Below are 22300 nucleotides of genomic sequence, written 5' to 3'. Positions count from 1 at the left end.
CACTGAGCCACCCAGGCGCCCCAAGAGGTGAGTTTTTACCTCCATCTGTCATGGGCTCAGCTGTGTCTCTACAAAATACCTATGCTAAGTACTAATCCCTGGCATTTTAGAATGTACCTGTATTTGGAGCTCGGGCCTTTCAGGTGGTGATTTAGTTAAAACAAGGCCGTTAGGGTTGGACTGTAGTCCAATCTAACTCCTGTCGTTCTAAGAGCAAATTAGCGCATACAAGGAGATAAAACGGGCATGCACGCATGAAGGAAAAGCCCATCTAAGGACCCAGCAAAAGGAGAGAGAGTCCTCGGATAAAATCAGTCTTGATCTTGGACTTCCAGCCTCTAGAACTCTGAGAAGATAAATGAGTGTTTTCTCAGGCTCTGAGCCCGTAATCCTTTATTACGGTGGCCGTAGCAAACAAATATACCATTCCCCGAATCTGGGCTGGTCACACAACCAGCCTTGACCCAGAAAACCCAGTGGAGGTGAGACCGTGTCAGCTCCAAGTCTGGGGCGTCAAGAGAAAATGCAACTTTCACTCTGTGTCTTCGAGCCCTACTAAGGGGCCATGTGAACAGCCGGAGCAGACAATGTGGGGTATGAAAGATGACGTGGGGCAGAGACAAGCTGTCCCCGCTGAGACCCTCTGAGACCAGCCAGTCCCCAGCCGGCCTCCCAGCCGACCACACAGGCCCATGAGTGAACCCAACAGAGGAACGAAGACCAGCCCAGCGGAGCCCGGCCCAAATTGCTGACCCACGTTACTGTGAACCCAAGGAGTGGTTGTTAACCCCTCGCTTTGGGACTGTTTTGTTATACAGCAAAAGCTAACCGATACAGTCAGGTTAGCATTCATTCATTTTCTCTCTGAGAAAATGCGACTTTCTCATTTATTTTTTTCCCCTTCCTCAGTGTCCTTTCCAGTCACCCACCTCCAGGGCCCTGAGCTCTGGAGGACTAGGCAGAGGCCGAAGAAGAGCTGCTGCCCCACCCCCACCCCCCAGCTGTGGAAAGACGGCATCAAGGAAAGGACCACCATCAACAAGGCCCCAAAGGCCTGGACCCACCTGAGGAGCTTGGGAACAGCGAACCTGAAGACATCAGAGATGACAATGGCAAAGGTCGCCAGGAGGAAGGTGGAACTGGACATCTGCCAGATGGCCCTCAGCAACGGGCCCCTCTGGCCCCCTTCTTGCTCCAGCAAGGGCTCCATCTCTGGGGTCTCTACCCCACGGCTCCCTTTCTTTCTAGCTGCTCTCACCTTGGTGCGCCTTCAGGGATAGGAGGAATGGGTTCCGGGTCATTGCAGTAGATTGAATATTTGCGTGTCCCCAGACTCATCTGTGGAAACCTAACCCCCAGTGTTCTGGGGAGGGGGCGCTCTGGGGAGGCGATGAGGTCACAGGGGTGGAGCCCTCATGGATGGGATTAGTGCCCTGATAAAATGGGCCCCAGACAGCATCTTCCTCCTTCCACCAAGGACCAGAGCCCGGATACAGCCATCTGGGAAGCAGGAAGCTGGCCCCCCATCAGACTCCACATCTGTGGTATTTTAAATATCCCCAGAGGTGGCATCTGCGTGTCCAGCAAGACCAGGCATTATAGGGCTGTTTTTCTGGCAGAGGGGATGAGTGGGCATGGATTCAGCCATGTTCCCTCACCTGTTATTCTCTGTACCCCAGAGGGCCCCTTTAGGAGACAGCTGGGCAGGGGAGAGGCCAGGCAGGGGGGCAGCCCTGAGGCATGATGGGGGTTGCTGGGAATGCACATGCCCTGAGCCTCTCCTGTGTGCCAGGCACGCCTTAGTCCTCCAAAGAAGCTGGCAGGCGAGGTGTTATGCCCATTTCACAGAGGAGCAGATGAAGGTTTAGAAGGAACTTGCCTAAGGGCCCACAGTGGGGAAGTTGAAGCGCTGGGATTTGATCCCAACTCTGTCCCTTCAGAGCCCAGGCACTTGGCAAGCCACAGATGCAGCTCCCCACTTGCCCCCCCACAACTGGCTAGCCCGGAGGTGGTTTGGAGCTGGTCTAGAACCAGTTCAGAATCATAGCTGATGTCCGTGGCCCTGGCACTCTCAGTCTGGACGAAACGCAGGTGGAAGCTGGGGGAAGGGCGGGGGAGGGGGCGGATGGGAGAGGCAGCCGGGCAGGTCCTCAGCTGCTGAGAGCCCAGGGGCGGTGTGGCCTTGGGTCTGTATGGCCTGCCCTCTTTGGGTCTGTGTCCTCATGCGTGAAAGGATAGAGTTGGTCTCACTCCCTGTGCTCTTTCCAGCTCTGTCAAACTCTGGGGTTAGCAGTAATTTCACTGCGTGTTTACAGAGCTGGGGCCCAGGGCCAGGCCCTGGGATCAGCCCTTTCCCTGCCACAGCTTATCGATTTTTCTTGACCTCCCTGCCTGGTGGCTGTCATGGGCTCCCTGTTGGACCTACGATGCGGAGGTTCTAAGAGCTGGTGGCAGCGGCTTGAGGTCACACAGTGAGGACCAAGCAGGGATTTGAGCCCAGATCTCAATTTGTGATGCACAGAGCACCTGTTTGTGAACCCCGCTCACCAACATTTTTAGAAAGAAGAAAAAAAAAAAAAAACTGATCTTGGTGAGTGCTGGTGGCCAGACCTTCACCAAGCCAAGGCCTTGCCCCTTGACCCATGTCCCAGCTTCTTGTTTGGTTTGGTATCTCTGAAGGGTCTGTCACTGAGCTGGGCATGGCCTGCTGTTCACAAACATTTTGGCATTTGGGTCTCGAATGCCAAAAAGATGTCACCTTCTTGTCACCTGGCCAGCCCTTCCCAACAGCCCATCGTTTAGTTCACTGCCTTCAAAGCCACGCCAACTCCCTCCTACACTCATCTTTATGAATTTGTCTTGTTAGAATTCCAGGAGTGTAGACTTTGCTTGTATTTTGCCCTGGTTTGGCTCTTGAATGCAGTAGGTGCTCAATAAATAATTGCCAAACGAATGGGGAAAAAATAGATGTGTGACGGGTGCCAAGGGCCTGATAAGGGTGCCTGGTGCATAAAGTTGGAAAGCTGTGTGGAAGGAAGGAAGGCAGGCAGCCTGGTCTGGTGGACAGAACCTGCCTGGGAGCCAGGAGCCCCAGATTCAAATGCCCGCTTGGTCCCCCTCCCCTCTGAGCCTTGGTGTTTCCATCTGTCAAATGGGGTAGGCCAGGAGAGGACTGTGAAGGCCTCTTTCCAGCTGCATATTTCACTCCATTCTGCTCTGGCTGCTCGCCCCAGAATTCTGAATCTCTGTGTTCAACCGGCGGGCTCTGTAGTTGGGTTCCTCCTTCCCAGTGGGACTCATGTTCCATCAGGGGAGGTCTCTAGAATGGCATCTGGTCCCGTGGTCTCTGGACTGAAGGCCATTTGGTGCAGGGTTTGCACATGACCACAGGGAGAGACAGGGGGTGTGAGTGAGCAGCCAGGGTCCAAGTCAGGGGAACAAAAGGGTGGGGTGCGGACTGTGGCAAAGACATGTCCCCTGTCCACTGGGACAGCTGCTATCAAGATCCACTCCCCTGTTGCCATGATGGGATGTGACCTGGCAATGCCTTTACTTTCTCATTTACTTTCTCATTTAAAAAAATGTATTTATCTATTTTAGAGAGTGAGTGCAAGGGGGGAGGGGCAGAGGGCAAGGAAGAGAGAGGAACTTGAGCAGACACTCCGCTGAACACAGAGCCCAACACGGGGCTCGCTCTCACAACCCTGAGATCATGACCTGAGCCAAAATCAAGAGTCAGACACTTAACTGACTGAGCCACCCAGGTGTCCCCTGCCAGTCTACTTTAAAAGAGACCAGAATTCCAGATTTTTTACATGTAGTCTCCAATGTTTTAAATGTCGGCAACTTAAAAAAAAAAAAGGAAACAAAAAGCCCCGAATAACAACAGTAAACACCACGTGGACCGAACATACCCTTGTGAAACCCATCTGGTTGGCAAGTGGCGGGTCCCTGACCTTGCAGGATCACCTCCTCTTCCTTCTCCCCAGAACTGCAAAATACTTTAGAAAAAGAACCAAAGTTCTCTCCATGTGTAATCTGTGCCAAAAATAACTGAGTTGGATCTCAGTTGGCCAGGCCTTCCTGTCTTTCTGTCAGTTGCTGTGGATTCTTAAACTGCTAGAGAGAATGTTTCTATCCCTACATTATATGTTTATTAAAAAAAAAAAAAAAGATTAAAAAAAAAAAAGAAGAATGATTCTATCCCAAGTTCTCATGCCCCGGGGGAGGCATGGGAGAGAGTGGGCAAGACCTCCAGTGCCCTTTTGAATGAATTCTGCCACTTAAAATCTTGCATGAATGGAGGAGCAGGACACCAGGCTAGGCCTGGAGAATGAGTTGCTGTTTTGATTTGCTCATATCATTTACCCCTTTTGTGGAATCACACTCACCCTACTGAGGCTCTGAAGGAACCACCAAGTATGGGGGGCCCGCCCTCTCACTATGGGATTGGTCCCTATTTGGCATATGATTCAAGCCAGCCAATCAGAGGCCTTGCTTAGCATTTTCTACATGGATGCTCAGAGAGACACTCATTTTGTGGGAGTTGCTACACCAGCAGGATATGAGACAGGCAGAGGTACAGACAACAGCTGAGCTGAGAAAGGGAGAAATGGAGAGAAAGAATTTGGACATTATGCAAGTCCCTGGATCCAGCCACACCTGAGGACAGACTACCTCTCAGCTATGTGAGCCAATAGACAGTCTCTCTCTCTCCCTTTCCCTAATTTGGAGGATTCAGCTATCTACAACAACTGCCCCAAATCCTAGAGTACACAAGAGAACCCCATAACTCTTCCTACAGAGCTAAGTCACTTTGTTCTGTCCCCTGAAACACCAAGGTCAGGTCATTTGTCCTAGGTCATCAACTACACAAAGGCAAGACTTCATTTAACCCATGTTTAATGAATCCTATTTGCCTGCTCTTTTCTTTAGGTCAAAGATTCTCAGACTGGGTTCCTCAGCGTCAGAGGGGACCACAGAAGTTTCTAGAGATGCCACAGATGGCAGGAGGGAGGCAGAGTGGACAGGACTAGAAAGAGCTTGATTGAAATTTCCTCTGGATAATGGATACTCTTTGAGCTTTTACCATTTTTGAGGTATCACTAAATTCTTTTCCAAAACCTTTTTTTCCCCTCCCCCATGGGCAATGAGCCAGAACCTAATGGGATGCCCACTGAACAGATAAGAAAACCAAGGACCAGGAAACCAACCCCTCAGGTTAAGTAGTAAGTAGATGTGTGCGCCTTAAGGACCACCACCCAGCCCTCCACTCCCCCCACTCCCCGCCCCTGCCTGATTCCTGCCTGCCACCCCCCCCATTTAAGCTTCCTTTTAGGGGCCCCAAGGAGCACCCAATGTGGCCTTAGGGAGCCTGCACAGCCCTCTGGGAGGAAACATCCCTTGACCCTGGTTGGTTAATGCTTAGTGAGATCACTGGCAGGCAGGGAACTATGGCGGTGGAGCCCAGAGTGGGATCCGGGGTTGTATTTAGGGCCAAATGATTAACTTTGTTGGCCAGGTATGGGCCACAATCTCATTTTTCATGCACTCACCTCTGGGCCGCACTGCGGTTCCTTGTCCATTCCCTTTCGAGCTGGGAAACAAGTTCTTCTGAGGAGTTTTCTCGGCTAAGTGACCAGAGGTCTTCCGGTCCCAGTGTCCTCCTGTAACCCCTCCAGACCAGCCTGTGAAAGAAGGTCACCAGAGCAAGCTCCCATTGCCATTCCCCCGGCCGGGTCCTGACATGGTAGCTGTGTGACCCTGAGTAAGTCACCTCACCCCTCTGTGCCTCTGCTAGACCCTCAGGAAAACGAAAGCAATTAGCCGAACCACACCTAACATTTGTGGGCACTTTCCAGTTTACAAAAATCATCTCATTAAATCTCACGTGATGACTACTGACCCATTTTACAGATGAGGGGAAAAAAATAGAGGCTCAGAGAGATCAAGTGTCTTAACCAAGGAGCAACCTGCGTGGCAAGGGAAATAAACCTCCCCAGGGGTCAGAAGCTCCGAGTTGGACACCCGAACTCTACCCTAGCTTTCCCCATGATACACACGTTTCCTGAGCTCTTCTTTATAACACTGGCTGCAATTATGATTTACTTTGTTGGTCTGATCACTTACTGAGTGTCTTTCTCCTCCACTGGAGGGCAAGCTCCAAGGGGACAAGGTGTATTTACCTTTATCCTCCTCCTCTATATCCTAACCGGCCAACACAGGGCAAAAGATTTGCCAGATGAAGCCACTCACCAGCTCTGTGACCTTGGACAAGTCACTTCCCATTAGCAGACCTCAGTTTTCTCACTTGAAAAAATGAGAGCGTTTCCCAGTACTTAAGCCTAGGACATGAGATGATTGTAGGTGGCCCATTGTTGGAGGAGGGCACGGAGAGGACGTGACCTCTGGTTCTCCCATAAGCTGAACCTGGGCAATCGGAGCCTCCTTACCCCTCCCCCGTCCTTGGAATGTGTGTTGTGCTCACCCTGTCGTTGCAAGGATGCAGCCTTGAGAGAGCGCTATGTCGTCGAGACTGTCTGGACGGTACATGTGACTGAACCGCAGTGAACCCTCCACGTGAACTAAGATTCTGGCCTGCAGGTGTGGAGATCCACTCGTCTTGTGGCCGCCCAGGGCCAAGCCTGGTAAGTTCCCTCACTTATTAAAACTGCCGCCTGCCAGTAGGAATGGCTTGCCTCTTTCTATATGTATGTATGCGAACCAACATACATACGCAAGAAATTAATTATTATAGACTTCTCTAGAGGGAGTGTTGTTTACTTCTCAGGTCTCCGTGATCTTTCTGCCATAACACCAAGGCGAAGGTCTTGTTTGGTGCTGGTCCTTAGCTCCCCATCTGAGATTTTCCAAATTCCTTTTTCTTTCTTTCTTTCTTTCTTTTTTTAGAGAGGTGCAGGGCAGAGGGAGGAGAGAGAATCTTAAGCAGGCTCCAGGCCCAGCATGGAGCCCAATGGAGGGCTCGATCTCACAACCCTGAGATTATGACCTGAGCCGAAATCAAGAGTTGGACACTTAACCAACTGAGCCACTCAGGCGCCCCTCTGAGTTCCTTTTTTTTTATTGAACCTAGGGCAAACTCGTGCTGACCTAGAAGTCATAAACCTGGCTTGGTTTTCACTGGCATTTTTTGGGAAGGAGATCTACATGGCAAGCGATTCAGGAGATTTTTTTCCAACTTGCAGTGATAGAAAGCTTCCTTTTAAAAAAGATTATGAAAGTCAAAAAAGTGGGTTGATTTCAAGAAAAAAGACTTTAAGAGAGGAAAATACTACTCCAGTAAGGCAAAAAGCTTGAAGAATGGTCCATAAATGCCATGTTTGGGAGACAGAGGGCTAGGTCCTCTCTAGAGCTGGTGAGCAAGCCTGTATGCACTTCCCACCCATTCCTCACCCCCTACAGCATCCTAATTCTTTGTGTATTTACCAGCTACTTTGTAGGATGCTCGTTAAGGACTAGACGCTATGCTAAGTGCCTCACAAGATTTATTTCTCTTAATCCGAAAACCCTCCAAGGTAGATGCCATTATTATCCTTGTTTTACAGGCACAGGGACTGAGACACAGAGTGGTTAAGTAGCTTGCCCAGCGTCACACAGCCAGGAAGTGGTGGGGCTAGGATTCAAATCTAGGTGCTACCAAGATCTGACTGCAGTGTGGCCAAGAGGGGACCCAGCAGGTGGGCACACCCTCAGAGCCTGGTACACTGGCCCTGGAGAAACATCTGTCTTCTCCACCAGCCTGGGAGCCTCTGGGGAGTAAAGATGTGGTCTTTTACCTCTTCAGCCCTGGTGCTCCACACATAGTAGGTGTTTCACACATAGTAGGCGCTTCTTAGATGTTGGCAGAAGGCATGAAGCTGAGTAATTGATATGATTTTGTTGAGCACCTGCTGTGTACCAGCAGAAAGCAATTTACATGTAATGAGGATAGAGTTGTTCCCCTTTTACAGAGGGGCAAACTGAGACTCTGATTGTTTGCCATATGGGCTGGCTCAGAGCGAAAGCCAGGACTCAAACCCAGACCTCACCCCAGTAGGGGAATGGGAATGCGATGTGATATTGGGCATGTTGAAATCTGACAGGGAAGCACTGAGGCTGGGAGGAAGAGAGGCTGGCTGGCCTCCTTAGGCTTGGGAGGAAATGTCTCTGGGGAGAGCTGGGATGACAAATAAGACAGCAAATGCAGGTCCCTTTCCTGCTACTGTACTTACCCAGAAACCCACCAGAACGTGACCCTGGAGGGGAAGGAAGCTTCAGCCTCTGGACATGGATTCTGTAAAGACAAGAGATGGGGTGGAGGAAGGACTCGATCTCACGTTCCATGGTGGTCGTAAGGCAAGGGAACCAAGGTCAGGAAGACGGGATGAATGGACCGTGATCTTGGTACCAATTGCTCAGTGGTATGCCCTGCTTATCTGTCAGAGGTGGGCGCCAGTGTGCTTGGAGGTTCCTAGCAGGCAAGGCGAAAAGGGACTATGCCACAAGTCTGACAGCATCCACAAGAACTAACAGCTATCAATACTGAGACCAAGAAGTTCTCAAGGCAGGAGCATGCATGACAGAGACACCAACATCCTCGAAAATATGCCTTGGGGCATATGGCGAGAAGGTGCAGAAGTCCTGAGATCTTGCCAGCTGCTCCAGAAAATTCTCATGCATCTATACCCTTCACTGATAGGGCACAAGACTGCCTATTTCACCATATGTTTGGCTCATTATCAATTTTTTATTTTTTGCTTCCATTCTCATGGAGCAAAGAAGCTCTACCCTAGTTTTCACTTGATTAATCACATAGCTGAGCATTTTTAAAAAAAATTTTTTAGGTTATTGAGGTGATCTCTTCCACAGAGAATTCCTGATTTCACAAGCTAGCTCAGGGCTCCCCAGTGCCAAGAATTCCTCCTCTGGGGTTCTTCCTCCAGTCATAATTTCACACACATTTGTAGAATTATGTGGTGAATGTCTGATTCCTCAACCTGGCTGTTAGCTGCCTGAGGATGGGAACCACATCTGCTTATTCACCCTCAGTCCTCAGCCTCTAGCTGGGGCACAGAGCAGGGACTGGCCAGCTGCAGCCCCCAGCCCAGATCCTGGCACACTCTCTGTCTCTGCAAATAAAGTTTTATTGGAACAGCCACGTTCCTTTGACATACTGTACTCTCCCCACTGCAACAGCAGAGCCGAAGTTGTCACAGAAACCATATGGCCCACAAGGCCTAAAATATTGTCTGTCTTGCTCTGATCAGAAAAACTGGCCAACCCTTGGCATAGAGTAAATGTACAATACACATTGTGCTGAATGACAGACTGAATGAAACGTTATTAAAGGCTTGTGCTCTAGGCTACCTCCCTTCTGTCCCATGGGGAGAACCCAAGACCAGAACAGGAACAGGGACAAGGGAGGCCCCGGGTTGGAGGCATGGCAACTTACGGGCTGCTGGGGGTCTTCAGGGAAGAAGGGGGGGTGATCGACAAGGCAGGACAGCACAAACTGGGCCGCCACCAGCGACAAGCACAGGTAGGTTGACAGGTGGTAGAAAGGGTCGCTCCGGAAGCCCTGTGGGAGAGAGAGCGGAAGTCCCACTGAGTCTGGCATGCCGAAGTCCACAGCCTGAGGCCTGTGAAGAGCACAGGCTAGGCAGGGTACCTGTGAGGGAAAAGAAGGTCAAGGTCAAGGTCAAATGATGAAGAGCAGTGCCCTGACAGGGAGTCAGAGCCACAGGGTTTGAGAGCCAGGGCCCCCACATTCCCGGTGTCCCGATGGATGAACACCTGACTTACACGCATTCTGGTTGTACAAATGGTACACAGGGGTTTCTCCTTAGCCCGGTTGTGCACCCAGGAAAGCCTTTCTCCACAGCTTTTCTCCATTCTGTTTCCTCATGGCCGGTGTTGACCGATTGAAGAAGGGAACTGGTGTTGCGGTGCCTGGGTAGCTCAATTGGTTGAGTGTCTGACTCTTGATTTTGGCTCAGGTCATGATCTCAGGGTCGTGAGCTCGAGCCCCACATTGGGCTCTGTGCTCCGTGGGGAGTCTGCTTGAGATTCTCTCTCTCCCTCCCTGCTCCTTCCCCTTCTCATGCTCCCTTTCTGTCTCTAAAATAAATCTAAAAGTCTTTTTTAAAAAGTAGATGGGAACTGGTTTTATGGAGCTTTTATTTTCTCTGCCTGGTGCCAATGCAGGAGTCTTTTTCTTTTTCTTTCTTTCTTTTTCTTTTTCTTTTCTTTTTTTTTTTTTTTTTTTTAAGTAGGCTGCATTTCCCTTTGCAGATAAAATGATGCATGGTGTCCCTTCACACGGAAATGCAACTTCCCAGGACAGGTAACAGAAGTACAGGCGGGTATGCAGAATGGGTTTGTATCTGTAGATGAGAGCATGGGTGAAGATACGGGAGAACGAGCAGAAACGTACACACACTGACAGAGCGTGCATAGGTGTGTTTTGGAGGAGATCACAGGAGGGGGGCAATCCAGGCTCCTGACTGCTTCCCCTTTCCTGGGAATGTACACTCCACCCACTCTTCCCGCACTAGGAGCCTTTCCAAGAACACAACTTTGAGAGAGTAACACGTCCTGGAGACCACGTGGACGTAGATATGACTGAACCCCACTAAGGCCTCTGTAAACTTGGAAGGTTCTGGAAGGTGGGTGCAGAGATCTACCTGTCTTGGGGCACCTGGGATAAGCCTCGTAAGTCCTCGTGCTTACTAACCCTGCCCTGCACCGTCTGGAGGGCCCTGCCGCTTCATCTCTCCTCGCCCTCTGTGGATGTGGCCACTTGCAGACTTCACCGGGGAAGTTCCCGCAGTTGTGAACCGACAGTGTGGTTGTGCCCAGGGTTGGAGGGAGGGGGCACTGGGTGGATGTGTGAATGGATGTCCAGTGTGGGAACGGCTGTGTGCAGGGGTAGGTGTCCCAGTCTGTGGTTGTATGATATGCGAAGCGGGGCATAAAAAGGTGTGTGTCAGGGCAGTGCGAGCAAACTCTGTGACATGCATGGGTCAGGCAGTGGGAATTTGTGTCCGTGGGAAATGTTTGGGAAGATGGGGGCATCTGTACATCGCTGGAGTTTAAGAGTTTAAACAACTGTGGTGTGTGTTTCTATGTGCCAAGAAGTCACGTGTGCAAAGGGGAGGAGGGAAGACGGGACCCAAGGCTTGAAACTGCCCCATTGGTTCCCCCGGGGCCTCCACTTACCCCTTGCAAGGTCAGCTGGGCGGCACTGGTAGCGGGCAGGAGAAAACAGAGCAGCCAGTATCCAAACAGCACCCCGGATGCCCGGACCCCCTTCTTCCTCTCCGTGTGGATCAGGAACATGGCAAAGCTCTGGACAGGAGAGTTGGGATGGGCCCCCGGAGGTGGGGAGGGAGAAAGGGAGCCCCGCTCTGCCCCATGCCCTCCACCAGGGCGGGGGGGGGGGAGCCACTGCCAGAAGCAAGACCCACAAGCCTGGGTCATCCTTACCATCGTGGTGAGCCACACGGTGGGATGAATGAGGAATTCTGGGGCCTGGGGCGTTCCCCGCTGGATTCTCCAAAGAGCCACAGACACGCTGGAGGTGCAGAGGATTATGAGGGCGAGCCCAAGCACCTGGGAAACAGGCTTAGGTAAGGCTGGTGGGCGAAAAGAAAGGTGGTGATGGCCAACTGGACAGGGACCCTGTGTCCAATTGAACAGTGGCTCTGGATGGGGCACCTGTTCAGGTCCCAGTGTTATGATTTAACAGTGCCACTGTAAAGGATGCTAAGAAAAAGCATTAAGGGATGTTGCAAATGGACCTTGACCTGTCAGTGTCCTATAAATAATAAGCCACAGGGGTCTGAGCCAGCCCAATATTTCCCAAAATGCAGGGATGGGGTGGGGGTGTGCCAAGGGGTTTGCAGGAGGAATGCTGTAGTATGACAAAGTGGCAGAAACGACATTCATTCCGCAGGTGAAAAAGTTCCACTCGTGGGGCGCCTGGGTGGCTCAGTTGGTTAAGCAACCGCCTTTGGCTCAGGTCACGGTCCTGGAGTCCCGGAATCGAGTCCCGCATCAGGCTTCCAGCTCCATGGGGAGTCTGCTTCTCCCTCTGACCTTCTTGCCTCTCATGCTCTCTCTCACTGTCTCTCAAATAAACAAATAAAAATATTTAAAAAAAAAAAGTTCCACTCGCTTCACTGAGTCCCTTTTGAACCCTCCAGTGAAATCAGAGAAACTTTCGGTTGGGACTGGTAGGTCTCTAGACCCTTCTCGAAGATGCGGTGGTGTCTCTTTTGAAGGAAAGAAAGTGACAGGGTGCACGCAGGCGAGAGAGAAGTCGGGACCTGGGTGCATTGGAGAAGCTATGGCGAGCACCTCAGTTAGTCCAAAGCAGGGCTCCAACGACTACCAACAGGCTGAGTTTGACAGGCCGCCTGTTTTTGTATCACCTGTGAGCTAAGAATGGTTTCGACATGTTTCCTTCTTTCCTTTTCTTTTTTAAGTAGGCTCCGTGCCCAGCGTGGAGCCCAATGCAGGGCTTGAACTCATGACCCTGAGATCAAGACCTGAGCTGAGATCAAGAGTCAGATGCTTAAGCAACTGGGCCAACCAGGCGCCAACCAGGCTTTGACATTTTTCCATCAGTAAACAAAACTCAAAAATTTTACGTGAAAGTTATCTGAAATTCAAATTTCAGTGACTATCGATAAAATGTTACTTGAAACACAGTCACGTCTATGTATTCACTGTTGTCTGTGGCTGCTTTCCTGCTGCAGAATCCTTGGGGCAGAGACCATGTGACCCTCAAAGCCTCAAATAGATACTATCTGGCCCTTTAAGGAAGAGTGTGCAACCACTTGGTAGGTCAGCAATGGGAGAAAAATTAACAAGGTGTTAAGGGGATAAATGAACTTTGAAGGACATTCTTATAGAAGTTTGGGGAAGGGGGCGGATGAGCAGAAAGTCTTGCATATGGAATGCCAGTGTTTTTGTAGCATGGGAAAACAAGTATGTAACAATTTTAAGAGCTGGCTTTTAGGACTGCGAGTGGAGAAGCATGAAAATCCATGCAAGCCTCTTAAAGAACTTAAAAAGTTCATCCCGGCGCGATTCTAAAATCACCCCGTGGATCCCAGGAGGAGACACTGCACTGTTTGGGGGAATGCCAGGTGTCCATAAACAGGCGAGGAACCCACGAGGGGCCAGATGGGTGTGTTTGCAGACAATGGGGATTTTATTATCACGAAATCTTTGTGGGGCGGATCTTGTTTCTCAGAGGTTTTCCTTCGTAGCCTCTGGAGTATTGCTCTGTTTGATGAATTTCTTGTCCCCACACTGTGTATGCTCCTTGAAAAGGAGGAATGCCCACTTCGGGGGTCTCAGCTTGGTTCCAGCCTGCTTCCCCCATCCACCTCCCAACACTTGTCTGCTTACAGGCTCCCAGAGGCAGCAGTTACCAGTTTGGCCTTGAAGAGCAGGGACATCCGGAGGTAGCCTTGGCCATGGCGGTGGAGATACAGGAGGTAGATGGGGCCAAGGACCCACAGGTACATAGGGGGCACCCAGACCCCTGCCGTTTTCAGGAAGCACACGTTCAGTAGGTGGAGAGCAGTGGGCTCAGGCTCTGTCTCGTTCCAGACCTGAGGGAACACCAGGGCCACCCTTGTGATGGTACAACGCAGGGGTTCCAAACTCACCTGATTAGGGGGCAAGGCAACCTTTTGGACTCCCCCCACCTTTTAAAAAGATTTTCTTTATGTGTTGACACAGAGAGAGACCACAAACAGGCAGAGTGACAGGCAGAGGCAGAGAAAGAAGCAGGCTCGCTCAGGCCCGCTGAGCAGAGAGCCTGATCTGGGTCTCGATCCCAGGAGCCCGGGATCATGATTTGAGCCCAAGGCAGCTGCTTAACCAACTGAGTACCCAGGCGCTCCAATCTTTTGGACTCCTAACATTGACATGAAAATGGACCAAGCACCCTTTGGAGTACCTCGACATTCTCAACTCCTTTAATGCTAATATCATCAACCCTAAGAAGCAGAGGCAATTATCACTGCGCTTTTGCACAGAAGGAAGCAGAAGCCCAGAAAGTAAATAGCTGGGGTGATTGTCATCCAGGTGGAAAGCGGAGGTGTGGGTTATCTTTCTTGACTGCTCCCCATTTCCCCGCTGGCCAACACTGGGACTTTCAACCTCCCTGCGCCTCAGTTTCCTCCCCTGAAAAGGAGAGGGGTGGTGTGAAGAGAGTCTACCTCTAAGGGTTGCATTAAATGGGTTAATACCAGTAAAGCACATAGTAGGACGTTGGGCACAAAGTAAGCCCTCAATTAACATCAGTTATTAATCCTGCCTTACCTATCTGGCCCCTGAAATCCTGGGATTTGGCGACTCTCGCTCCCACCCCCTGAACGTCACTCCCCAGAGTCCTTTGCTAAGAACCTGGATGAAAGAGAAAGCCAGCCAGAGAGGCGGGGGTCCAGAAGCTTTTATGCAAATAGAGGTCAAAACCTGCTGGCAGCTGGGAAGTCTGGAGGCCCCATTAGCGGTGCTGGGGTCTGGGGGTGGGGTGCAGGACCTGTTAAAGGGGTCGGTCTCCCCGCGCTGTTCCTTTGGCTGCGAATTTGGTGGTCTCTCCCCTCCCCAGTATCGCCGCCTTAGAGAGCTGTCGGAGAGATCTACCAAGCCCGGAAAAGGAGACTGGGGCAGGAGGGGGACACTTACATCCTGTCCCACACAGGGCTCTGCAGACGCGGCCATCGCGCGTTCCCCAGCGCCCGTCTGTCTGTGCGCCCGGCGGTCGGCCCGTCGGTCCCCGGGCAGCCACCTCGGCCAAGCTCCGGGTCCTGAAAGGGGCGGCGACTGGCAGGCTCTTCTGAGATTTGAGCTCCGGGACTGCCAAGCCCAGGGCAAGGTCCCGCCGCGCAGGAGGGGTGGGGCGTGAAGGGGTGGGAGAAGGCGATTGGAGGGGGCGCTTTGGGTGGCCCGAGAGGGCACCGGGGGAGGGGATCCCGGAGGCCCGAGAGTGCGGTGGCATCCCCGTAAAACCCTCCAGCCCCGCAACAAGTGGGACGAACACTGTCTGTTTGTAGGGTGGTGGGAAGATTTTCAGATCACGAGTAAAGAGTTTAGCGCAGTGTGCAGCACACAGTAAATGCTCACAAGAACTAGCGATTATTAGCATTGGTGGTGTTATTTCATGCCTAGGCTACTAAGCAGGGGATCACAGTGCCATACCAGAAATAGGATGTGGAAGGATGGTTGCTACATCCTAAATAAGAGGAAAGAAAGAAAGAAAGAAAGATTGTTATACAAAATAGGCTATGATATTTTTGCCAAAAAAAAAAAAAAAAAGTAGAAAAGTATATGCTTAGGTTGGGGAAAGTGGGTAAAGAAGTCAAATCTTGGCCTTCCTTTCCTGGGTCTTAAAAGCAAGGTGTGTGCTCCCAGCCAGTAGCTCTTTTTGGAAAATCCTCTATGTAACATACATGCATAGATGAAAAATGGAAATGCACGGCAGCAGTGATCATGGGAATCCTAATTTTCTCTTCTTTTTCCTTTCCTATTCTGATGTCTTTCTTTCTGCCACAAGCATCGCATTCTTCTTGCGGTAGAAATGAAAAGACAGCTTTTTCAGACAACGTCGTCTGCACTCCGCATGCTGTCCTGTCCCTTCTCTGCAGGTGTTCACCCCTGTCCTCATGAATGCCCTCCACTGGGTGGGTTCTCTCTTTCTTTTGGGGGTTTCCTAACCTTAGTCTGGGGTCCAAGTCAGTATGCCTTTCAGCTGTCCTCCTGCCTGGGTCTTCTCGAAGAGCAGTCACGCAAAGAACAAACTCAGTTTTGAAGCTGAAGGTGGCAGGTCCGCTGTTTTCATTTACAAGTTTAGTCTGTTTATTTGAGCTGATTTGGGAGGAAGCTGGTGAAATTAGGGGGAGGCTTGAGCCCTCTCTCCCTCTGTGATCCCGCCTCCAGATGGCATTGCCACAGTCCTAATGCTTTATTTTATTGTATGTTTAAAGATGAATTTGAGGGGAACAGTGGAAATTTGAGGGGGAATATTCAAGAAGTGAGAAAGAACACAGAGGAAATCAGTTGGGTGAGCCAAGAACAGGACTCAGGCATTCCAGAGCCTTCTTTCCAGTCCTCTGAATAGTATGAGGCTGTGTGCAGAGCCCTAGACAAGCCCCTTCACAACCCCTCCCCCACCTGCTGGTTTCCTATTCTGTAAGGTAAGAAGTTTCTACAGGCCAGCATTTCCTTTTTTGTTTTTTGTTTGTTTTAAAAAATTTTATTTTATTTATTTGACAGAGAGATAGAGCCAGAGAGCACAAGCGAGGGGTGAGGGGAATGGAAGAGGGAAAGGGAGAAGCCCCATGTGGGGCTCCGTCCCAAGACCCTGGGATCATGACCCCAGCCAAAGGCAGACGCCCGAGCAACTGAGCCACACAAGTGCCCCAAGGCCAGCATTTCCTAACTGGTGGCTTTCAACCCCCTGAAGATTTGCCAAGACAAACCAGGGATTCATGCTAGGGAGGAGAAAGGGCATCTGTTTCGATTGTAGTTATGAATAACAAACCCTAAGAATGCCTGGGTGGCTCAGTCAGTTAAGCATTAAGTGTCTGACTCTAGATTTTGGCTCAGGTCGTGATCTCAGGGTCATGAGACTAAGCCTCATACTGGGCTCCTCGCTGAGCATGGAGTCTGCTTGAGCGTTTCCCTCTCATTTTCCCTCTGCGCCCCCCTCCCTGAAATAACTAAATAAGTAAATAATCCAAATAAATAAAATAATTTAACTAGTTTCTCTTTATAACCAAAGAGTTGAGAATTCCACTGTATTTCGAGAATGCAGAGTGAGAAACTGAAATCAGATGTGCTCGTGGTTGAGATCTTCAGTGGGTGGATCATTCCATCGCACCCACTATGAAAGTTTTGACCGTGGCAAAGTTTAAACTCTCCGTGATGCATAATTGTATATAGCTTAAGTTTTAGTCACAATGGCGAATTCCAGGGGGAAAGTTTTTCTCTTACCTGGTCATGTAGAAACAAAATTTTAAAACTACCCAAATAAAGCACTTGATTCTTTCTTAGGACAAAAGTGAAGAATTCCAATATTAGGTCAGAAAAGCAATTTTTGTCTATTTTGATGTGGTGACTCGCAGTTAAATACAGTTTTCATCCTAGTATACATTCGGTCTTGGGACAAAACACCGGATGCTGAGATTTGAACTTATTTTCTGACAACTCATGCTTCAGGTCACAGACAATGCAAAGTAAATTAACTGCTTGGATCTCTTGCTTATGGGAGGAAAACCCTCAAATTTGTTCTTATACCAATGTTAATAGAGATGAGATTAAAATAAGTTTTAAATACCCTTTTTTAAACATTATTATGACTTAAATGACCTATATGTTGATTTTTAAAAAGTATTGATAGTTTATCACAGGAAAATGCACCGACTTAAATTCCTAACGGGTTTTTGTTTTTGTTTTTTTGAGATTATATATCGTCTGCGAAATGTATGTGCCAAAAAGATACGGAAACGTTGTTGCATACTTCGATCAACAGTCTTTCGTCATCTCCAGTTTCAGCGATATTGACTTTCAAAGTATAATTCAACTTTGGAGTTTGTACCTGTACTCCGGGACCTTGCGACAGCACCTGCTAGACGGTGCGCGGAGTCCTCCAGGCCTCCAGAGGGCACCAATGATTTCGTTTTGTTGCTGAGCTTGTGCCGTAGTTCATTTGTCGGGGCGGTGGGCTTGAAGCCGGAGCGCGCAAGCGCGGCGCCTAGGGGGCGGGGCCTGGGCTGTCAGCCGGCGGCAGAGGAGGAAGCTGCGGGCCGCGCGCGGAGCAAGGGGCGGGACTGGGAGGCCTGCGGCGGGTCGGGCGGCAGGGAACGGGCCATGCGGGCGTGCGGGGGCTTGGGGCCGCCGGGGCCGGTGGCGGTGGCCGCCGCTGTGGTCCTGCTGCTGGGCGTCGTGGGTCCGGCGCGCGGCTCTGAGGACATCGTGGTGGGCTGTGGGGGCTTCGTCAAGTCGGACGTGGAGATCAACTACTCGCTCATCGAGGTGAGCGCCCCACGCCGCGGCCCGGGCCGGAGCTCGCCGTGCGACCGTGGGCCAGTCGCTCAGCCTGTGCGGGCTGCGGTGGCCTCGCCTCATCCGCCAGGCGGTTGCCACCTGCTCCACGTTTTAGGAGTCCTTTCCTCCTTGAAGGCTCCGCTTTCCGCGGGCTCTCCACCGCCCCGGCCCGCCCCGTCCCACCCCGCTGGGGTGGGGGGTTCCTGTCGTGGGGTCAGCTGCGGAGTGGGGGTCGGGGGCTTGGAGGTGTGCGCGCAGGGGGTGTGAGGGACATTTTTGGGGACGATGTCGGTGGTTCGTAACTTTTATCGGGTCACTCAAAACGAAGGATCCCTCAAATCAGGGCACCAGGTTCTTCAGAACTCAAACTCCAGACATCCAGAATCCACATCCAGGATGGTAGAGGACTCTGACCGTCCCCAGAATCCAGGCCCCAGATCTCTTACAGTCCACTCTCAGCAAGACCCAGACCCCAGATCCTCAAAACACAGACCCCCTGAAGCTTAGATTTCCTGAAGCCCATATTCCAGAACCTGGAGACTGCAAAGTCTTCTCTAGTCCAAGAACTCGGAGCCCCAAAGGTTCTAATCCCCTCCTTCTCCACCCCCCCCCCCCCCACCCCCCAGGATGCTCTTTGAGGGCTTTGATTCTCATGCCAGAGAACCTGACCCAGTACATCTCTGTTGACATCTCAGGGGCTGGGAATCTGTATTTTTAATCTTCCCCCATTCCTTCCTTGGGGACTCCCTTTTTCCTCTCTAAATGGAATGTCTTCAGCTGCCCTGATTGCCTTACCGGGTAGTTATTGGAATTACACTAGAGATTTGTGCAGAAGTCTTTTTATTAAGTTGTAAAGCACCATGCGGATCCATGATTATCAGCCCAGTGGGACTGTGACCCAGAAAGCTTTTGTGAAGAGGAAGGTCACTTGTCAGGATAGATGGGACAGAACCTAATGCAGCCCCGGGCTCTATTTTAGGGCTCCTGCCCCGATGGTGGGGCAGGAGAAGGGGATTTGAAAGAGAAAAAGGGAAGAGGCTAGGAGATTCCAAAGAGAAGGGACTCTGGGGGGACCCAAGATCCCAAAGGCTGACTGAAAGCACATATGAGCCTCTCCAGTTCTGGTAGCTGAAGGGCTGCCGTGGAGGATTAAGCCAGTATGTTCTACAAATCTGGTTGCTGAGATTCTCAGCAAATCTGGTCAAAAATTGGTTCCACACCCCACTAGGTCTTTCACTGGGCCTTGTTCCAGATGCCAGTTTTTATTCCTGTAGGATGGTGAGGTTCGAACAGAAACAGCAGAGCCCAGTACGGTCTGTTTCCTGAAGAAGGTAATTATCACCTTCAAGACCTGTCTGTCTGTGGCTTCTGTGCCGTTTTTGATCTGAAGTCAGGTGTTCAGTGACTCTGCCCACTGGTAGTGGCAAGGTCCCTAGGTTCTGCTGGGTGCCCATGTCACCTCCTAGATTGCCTCTCAGTGTGAGGGCACAGGTGGTTTCAGAAAGTACCTTGCAAGGCTTTTTGCAGGTTGTAGTTTCCTGGGGCTGTCGGAGAAAAGTGAAGGCAGAGAGACATGATATAATACAACACGGTAATATAGTCAAATAATAAGAATACTACTCTTTTTTTTTTTTTTTTTTTTTGAGTCGTCCTTTCTGCCAGGTGCTTAATAGGCATAGAATCTGTATAATCACCAGGAAGGGGAGTGGTTCTTTTCTTACCCCTGAACAAATTGGATCTCAGGAGGTTAAATGACTTGCCCAAGGTCACATAGTACATGGAAGACCCAGACTTTGCTTGAACATCTTAAAAGGGTAACAGATTGTGTTGGGATGCAAGAGCTTTAGAGATCTGGAGAAGATATGGACTAAATGTCTTTGGATTTGTTTTTGCCCAAGAATGAAAATAGAAGAGAAAATTCAGAGTTTCTACGAGTGTTACTTCCAATTATTGGGAATCATTTGCGGTTAATAATGCAGATCCTTGGCCCTCCCTCCTGACCTAGTTTGGAAACAGAAGTGGGGCTTGGAGATTGCATTTTAATAAGTACCTTATTAATGGTGAATTGGAAAATTCGTTATAGATAGGAACAACATAGAGAGAGCCTCTAAACATAAACTGAAAAATACAACTTTGGGGGGTAGTCTTTAGATGGTTTCTAGCCAGAACAATATCTGATCACAGTATTTGAAGATACCTTGTCTTTCTCTCTGTCCCTGCATTTGGCGTAAGATACGTAGCTAATTCTCTTATGACTTCTCTTCTTTCCTTGCCTTCTAGATAAAGCTGTATACCAAGCATGGGACTTTGAAATACCAGACAGACTGTGCCCCTAATAATGGTTACTTTATGATCCCCTTGTATGATAAGGTAAGACTCTTGTAATTGTTTATGATGGGAAGGAGTTAGTGTGGCCCATAGGACTGCACTAACCAGACAGCCTTGATACACCACATGAGCAAACGCTGGTCTCTTTTATAAGTCACAAGTGGACTTTGACAATTCTGGCCAGATTTTGAGGGAGACAGTTTTTAAACTGGTTTGAATACAGTGGTTCTCAGCGATACTTGGCAATGCCTAGACATTTTGGGTTGTTACTACTGCTTGGGGTTGGGGGATTGCGACAGTATCTGGTGAGTAGAGGCCAGAAATGAAGCTGGGCTACCTGTCCTGGTGCAAGGGCAGACCAGATGTCAGCAGAGCTAACCCGGAGAAATTCTGAGTTAGTAGAGTGACGTTTGCAAGCGGCTTAAAATATTCTTTAAAAAATTGATACAAGTGATCTATGATTTTATGAGCTTTGTGGAAAACAACAAAACAAGGTCCTTAGAAGTATATTTTAACCTTTACCCCCCAATTTCTCATCCTTCTGTAGGGGTAATGACTGATACAAGTTTGGTGCGTATCCCAAAAGACTGCTTTCTTTGTGTTATAAACATGCACACATATGTGCACGTGTGTGAAGATACGTATCCATGCCTACCTGCTTGCGTTCCCCCCTGGTCTCCCCCCCCTCCCCCGCACAGTGTCTTCTCCCCATCTCAACTCTTTATTTGGAAACAGATTTATAGCATGTTGCAGAAATAATCCATAAACCCACATACTTTTGATTTTTTTTTTTATGTCAGATGGAATTAAACAATAGGAGTTATTCTGCAATTTGATTTTTTTTCCCTATGAGATCATCTTGATAAGCTTTCGACATCAGTATGTATGGATTATCTTCTTATTAATGGCTGCACAGCACATCAGAATCAAATAAAAACTGTAACCACTTCTCTGTTGGTAGGCATAGAGGCTTTCCCCAATTAAAAAAAATTACTACTGACAACACAGCAGTAAATATTCTTGAAGGTACATCTTTAGGCACAATACATAGGACTGACTTCTAGAAGTAGGGTCTTAAAATATGTTTTTTTTTTTAACTTTATGTCAACCTCAAGAAAGCAGGGTGTGTGCATAACATCCAGTTTTAAGAAATGACTTTCGTTTCTAAGGATATGTGCTGACGCTATCAGCCTTGGGCATAGAAGGGGTTAATAGGAGACTCCATTAGTAGTACGCCTGGTATCAGAAGACAAAGAGTGGCTGGGTATCGTCCCTTTAGAGCTTTTCCTTGGGCACTGGGTTGGTATCTTCCGATTGGTCGGGTGGGCCCTCCTGGGCATCCGGCCTCAGCTCTCGGCATCTGAAGGCCATCAGGGAGCCCACAGCTACTTGGAACATGTGCTTAGAATTTCATTGCAGGTGGAAAAATGCTAGATTAAACAGAAGCACTGAACTCTGTTAATCTAGCTGAGAGGTCATCAGTTTTCATTCCTCTATCTTTCTTCCCCCCCTTAGGGAGATTTCATTCTGAAGATTGAGCCTCCCCTAGGGTGGAGTTTTGGTAAGTGAACGAAATAACCAGATGTACTCTGTCGAGGATCAGATTATATGCCGAATATTAATTTAAATTGGCGAAGTGCAGACACTGTTAAAATATTAAGGCTTCATTTCTAGTGCGGAACAGGTCTTTTTTCTTCTTTTCTCATTACTTTAGAGTAGATTGGATTTATCTTGGACCTGCTCTAGGGTTTTCTGCCCTCTTTCATAAAATAGGCATCTTTTCCCAAACCCCTCTCAGGAAGCTGATTTTGTAGTTCCATTCAGAAAGTGGCGGCAGAACTGTATCTAGAGGTCAGGAGCGGGGATGTCTTTCCTGTCCCAGGATGGCCTCTTAGACCCCTTGGTGCCT

The 22300-nt window shown here is 49.7% G+C and overlaps 2 protein-coding genes across 6 annotated transcripts in view; one reads left to right on the top strand and one right to left on the bottom strand.

Annotated features, from left to right (window-relative positions):
- ABCC6 (ATP binding cassette subfamily C member 6) overlaps positions 1-14866 on the bottom strand; it is a 45546-nt gene extending 30680 nt beyond the window's left edge. Inside the window, exons 1-8 of one of the 5 annotated variants that reach the window (XM_059415248.1) lie at positions 14704-14866; positions 13440-13622; positions 11485-11610; positions 11218-11346; positions 9452-9577; positions 8232-8293; positions 5556-5687; positions 1065-1268 (exon numbers count right to left, since the gene is read on the bottom strand). In XM_059415248.1, coding sequence (XP_059271231.1) covers positions 1065-1268; positions 5556-5687; positions 8232-8293; positions 9452-9577; positions 11218-11346; positions 11485-11610; positions 13440-13622; positions 14704-14739 — 998 coding nt within the window. In that variant the 5' untranslated portion in view covers positions 14740-14866. Of the gene's footprint in view, positions 1-1064; positions 1269-5555; positions 5688-8231; positions 8294-9451; positions 9578-9801; positions 10221-11217; positions 11347-11484; positions 11611-13439; positions 13623-14703 lie in introns of those variants that run through there. The other 4 variants (XM_059415244.1, XM_059415245.1, XM_059415246.1 and 1 more) reach the window with 4 other exon arrangements.
- Positions 14867-17808: 2942 nt separating this feature from the next.
- The window catches only part of LOC132026872 (BOS complex subunit NOMO1), a 54673-nt gene continuing 50181 nt past the window's right edge, over positions 17809-22300 (top strand). The window contains exons 1-3 of the mRNA XM_059415243.1: positions 17809-18051; positions 20344-20433; positions 21907-21952. Coding sequence (XP_059271226.1) covers positions 17887-18051; positions 20344-20433; positions 21907-21952 — 301 coding nt within the window. The 5' untranslated portion in view covers positions 17809-17886. The remainder of the gene's footprint in view (positions 18052-20343; positions 20434-21906; positions 21953-22300) is intronic.

The sequence above is a fragment of the Mustela nigripes genome, chromosome 11 (assembly GCF_022355385.1).
Source record: "Mustela nigripes isolate SB6536 chromosome 11, MUSNIG.SB6536, whole genome shotgun sequence".
In the NCBI taxonomy this organism is placed as follows: Eukaryota; Metazoa; Chordata; class Mammalia; order Carnivora; family Mustelidae; genus Mustela; species Mustela nigripes.
Note: the sequence above shows the minus strand (reverse complement) of the source record. Positions and strands in the feature narration are given on the sequence as shown.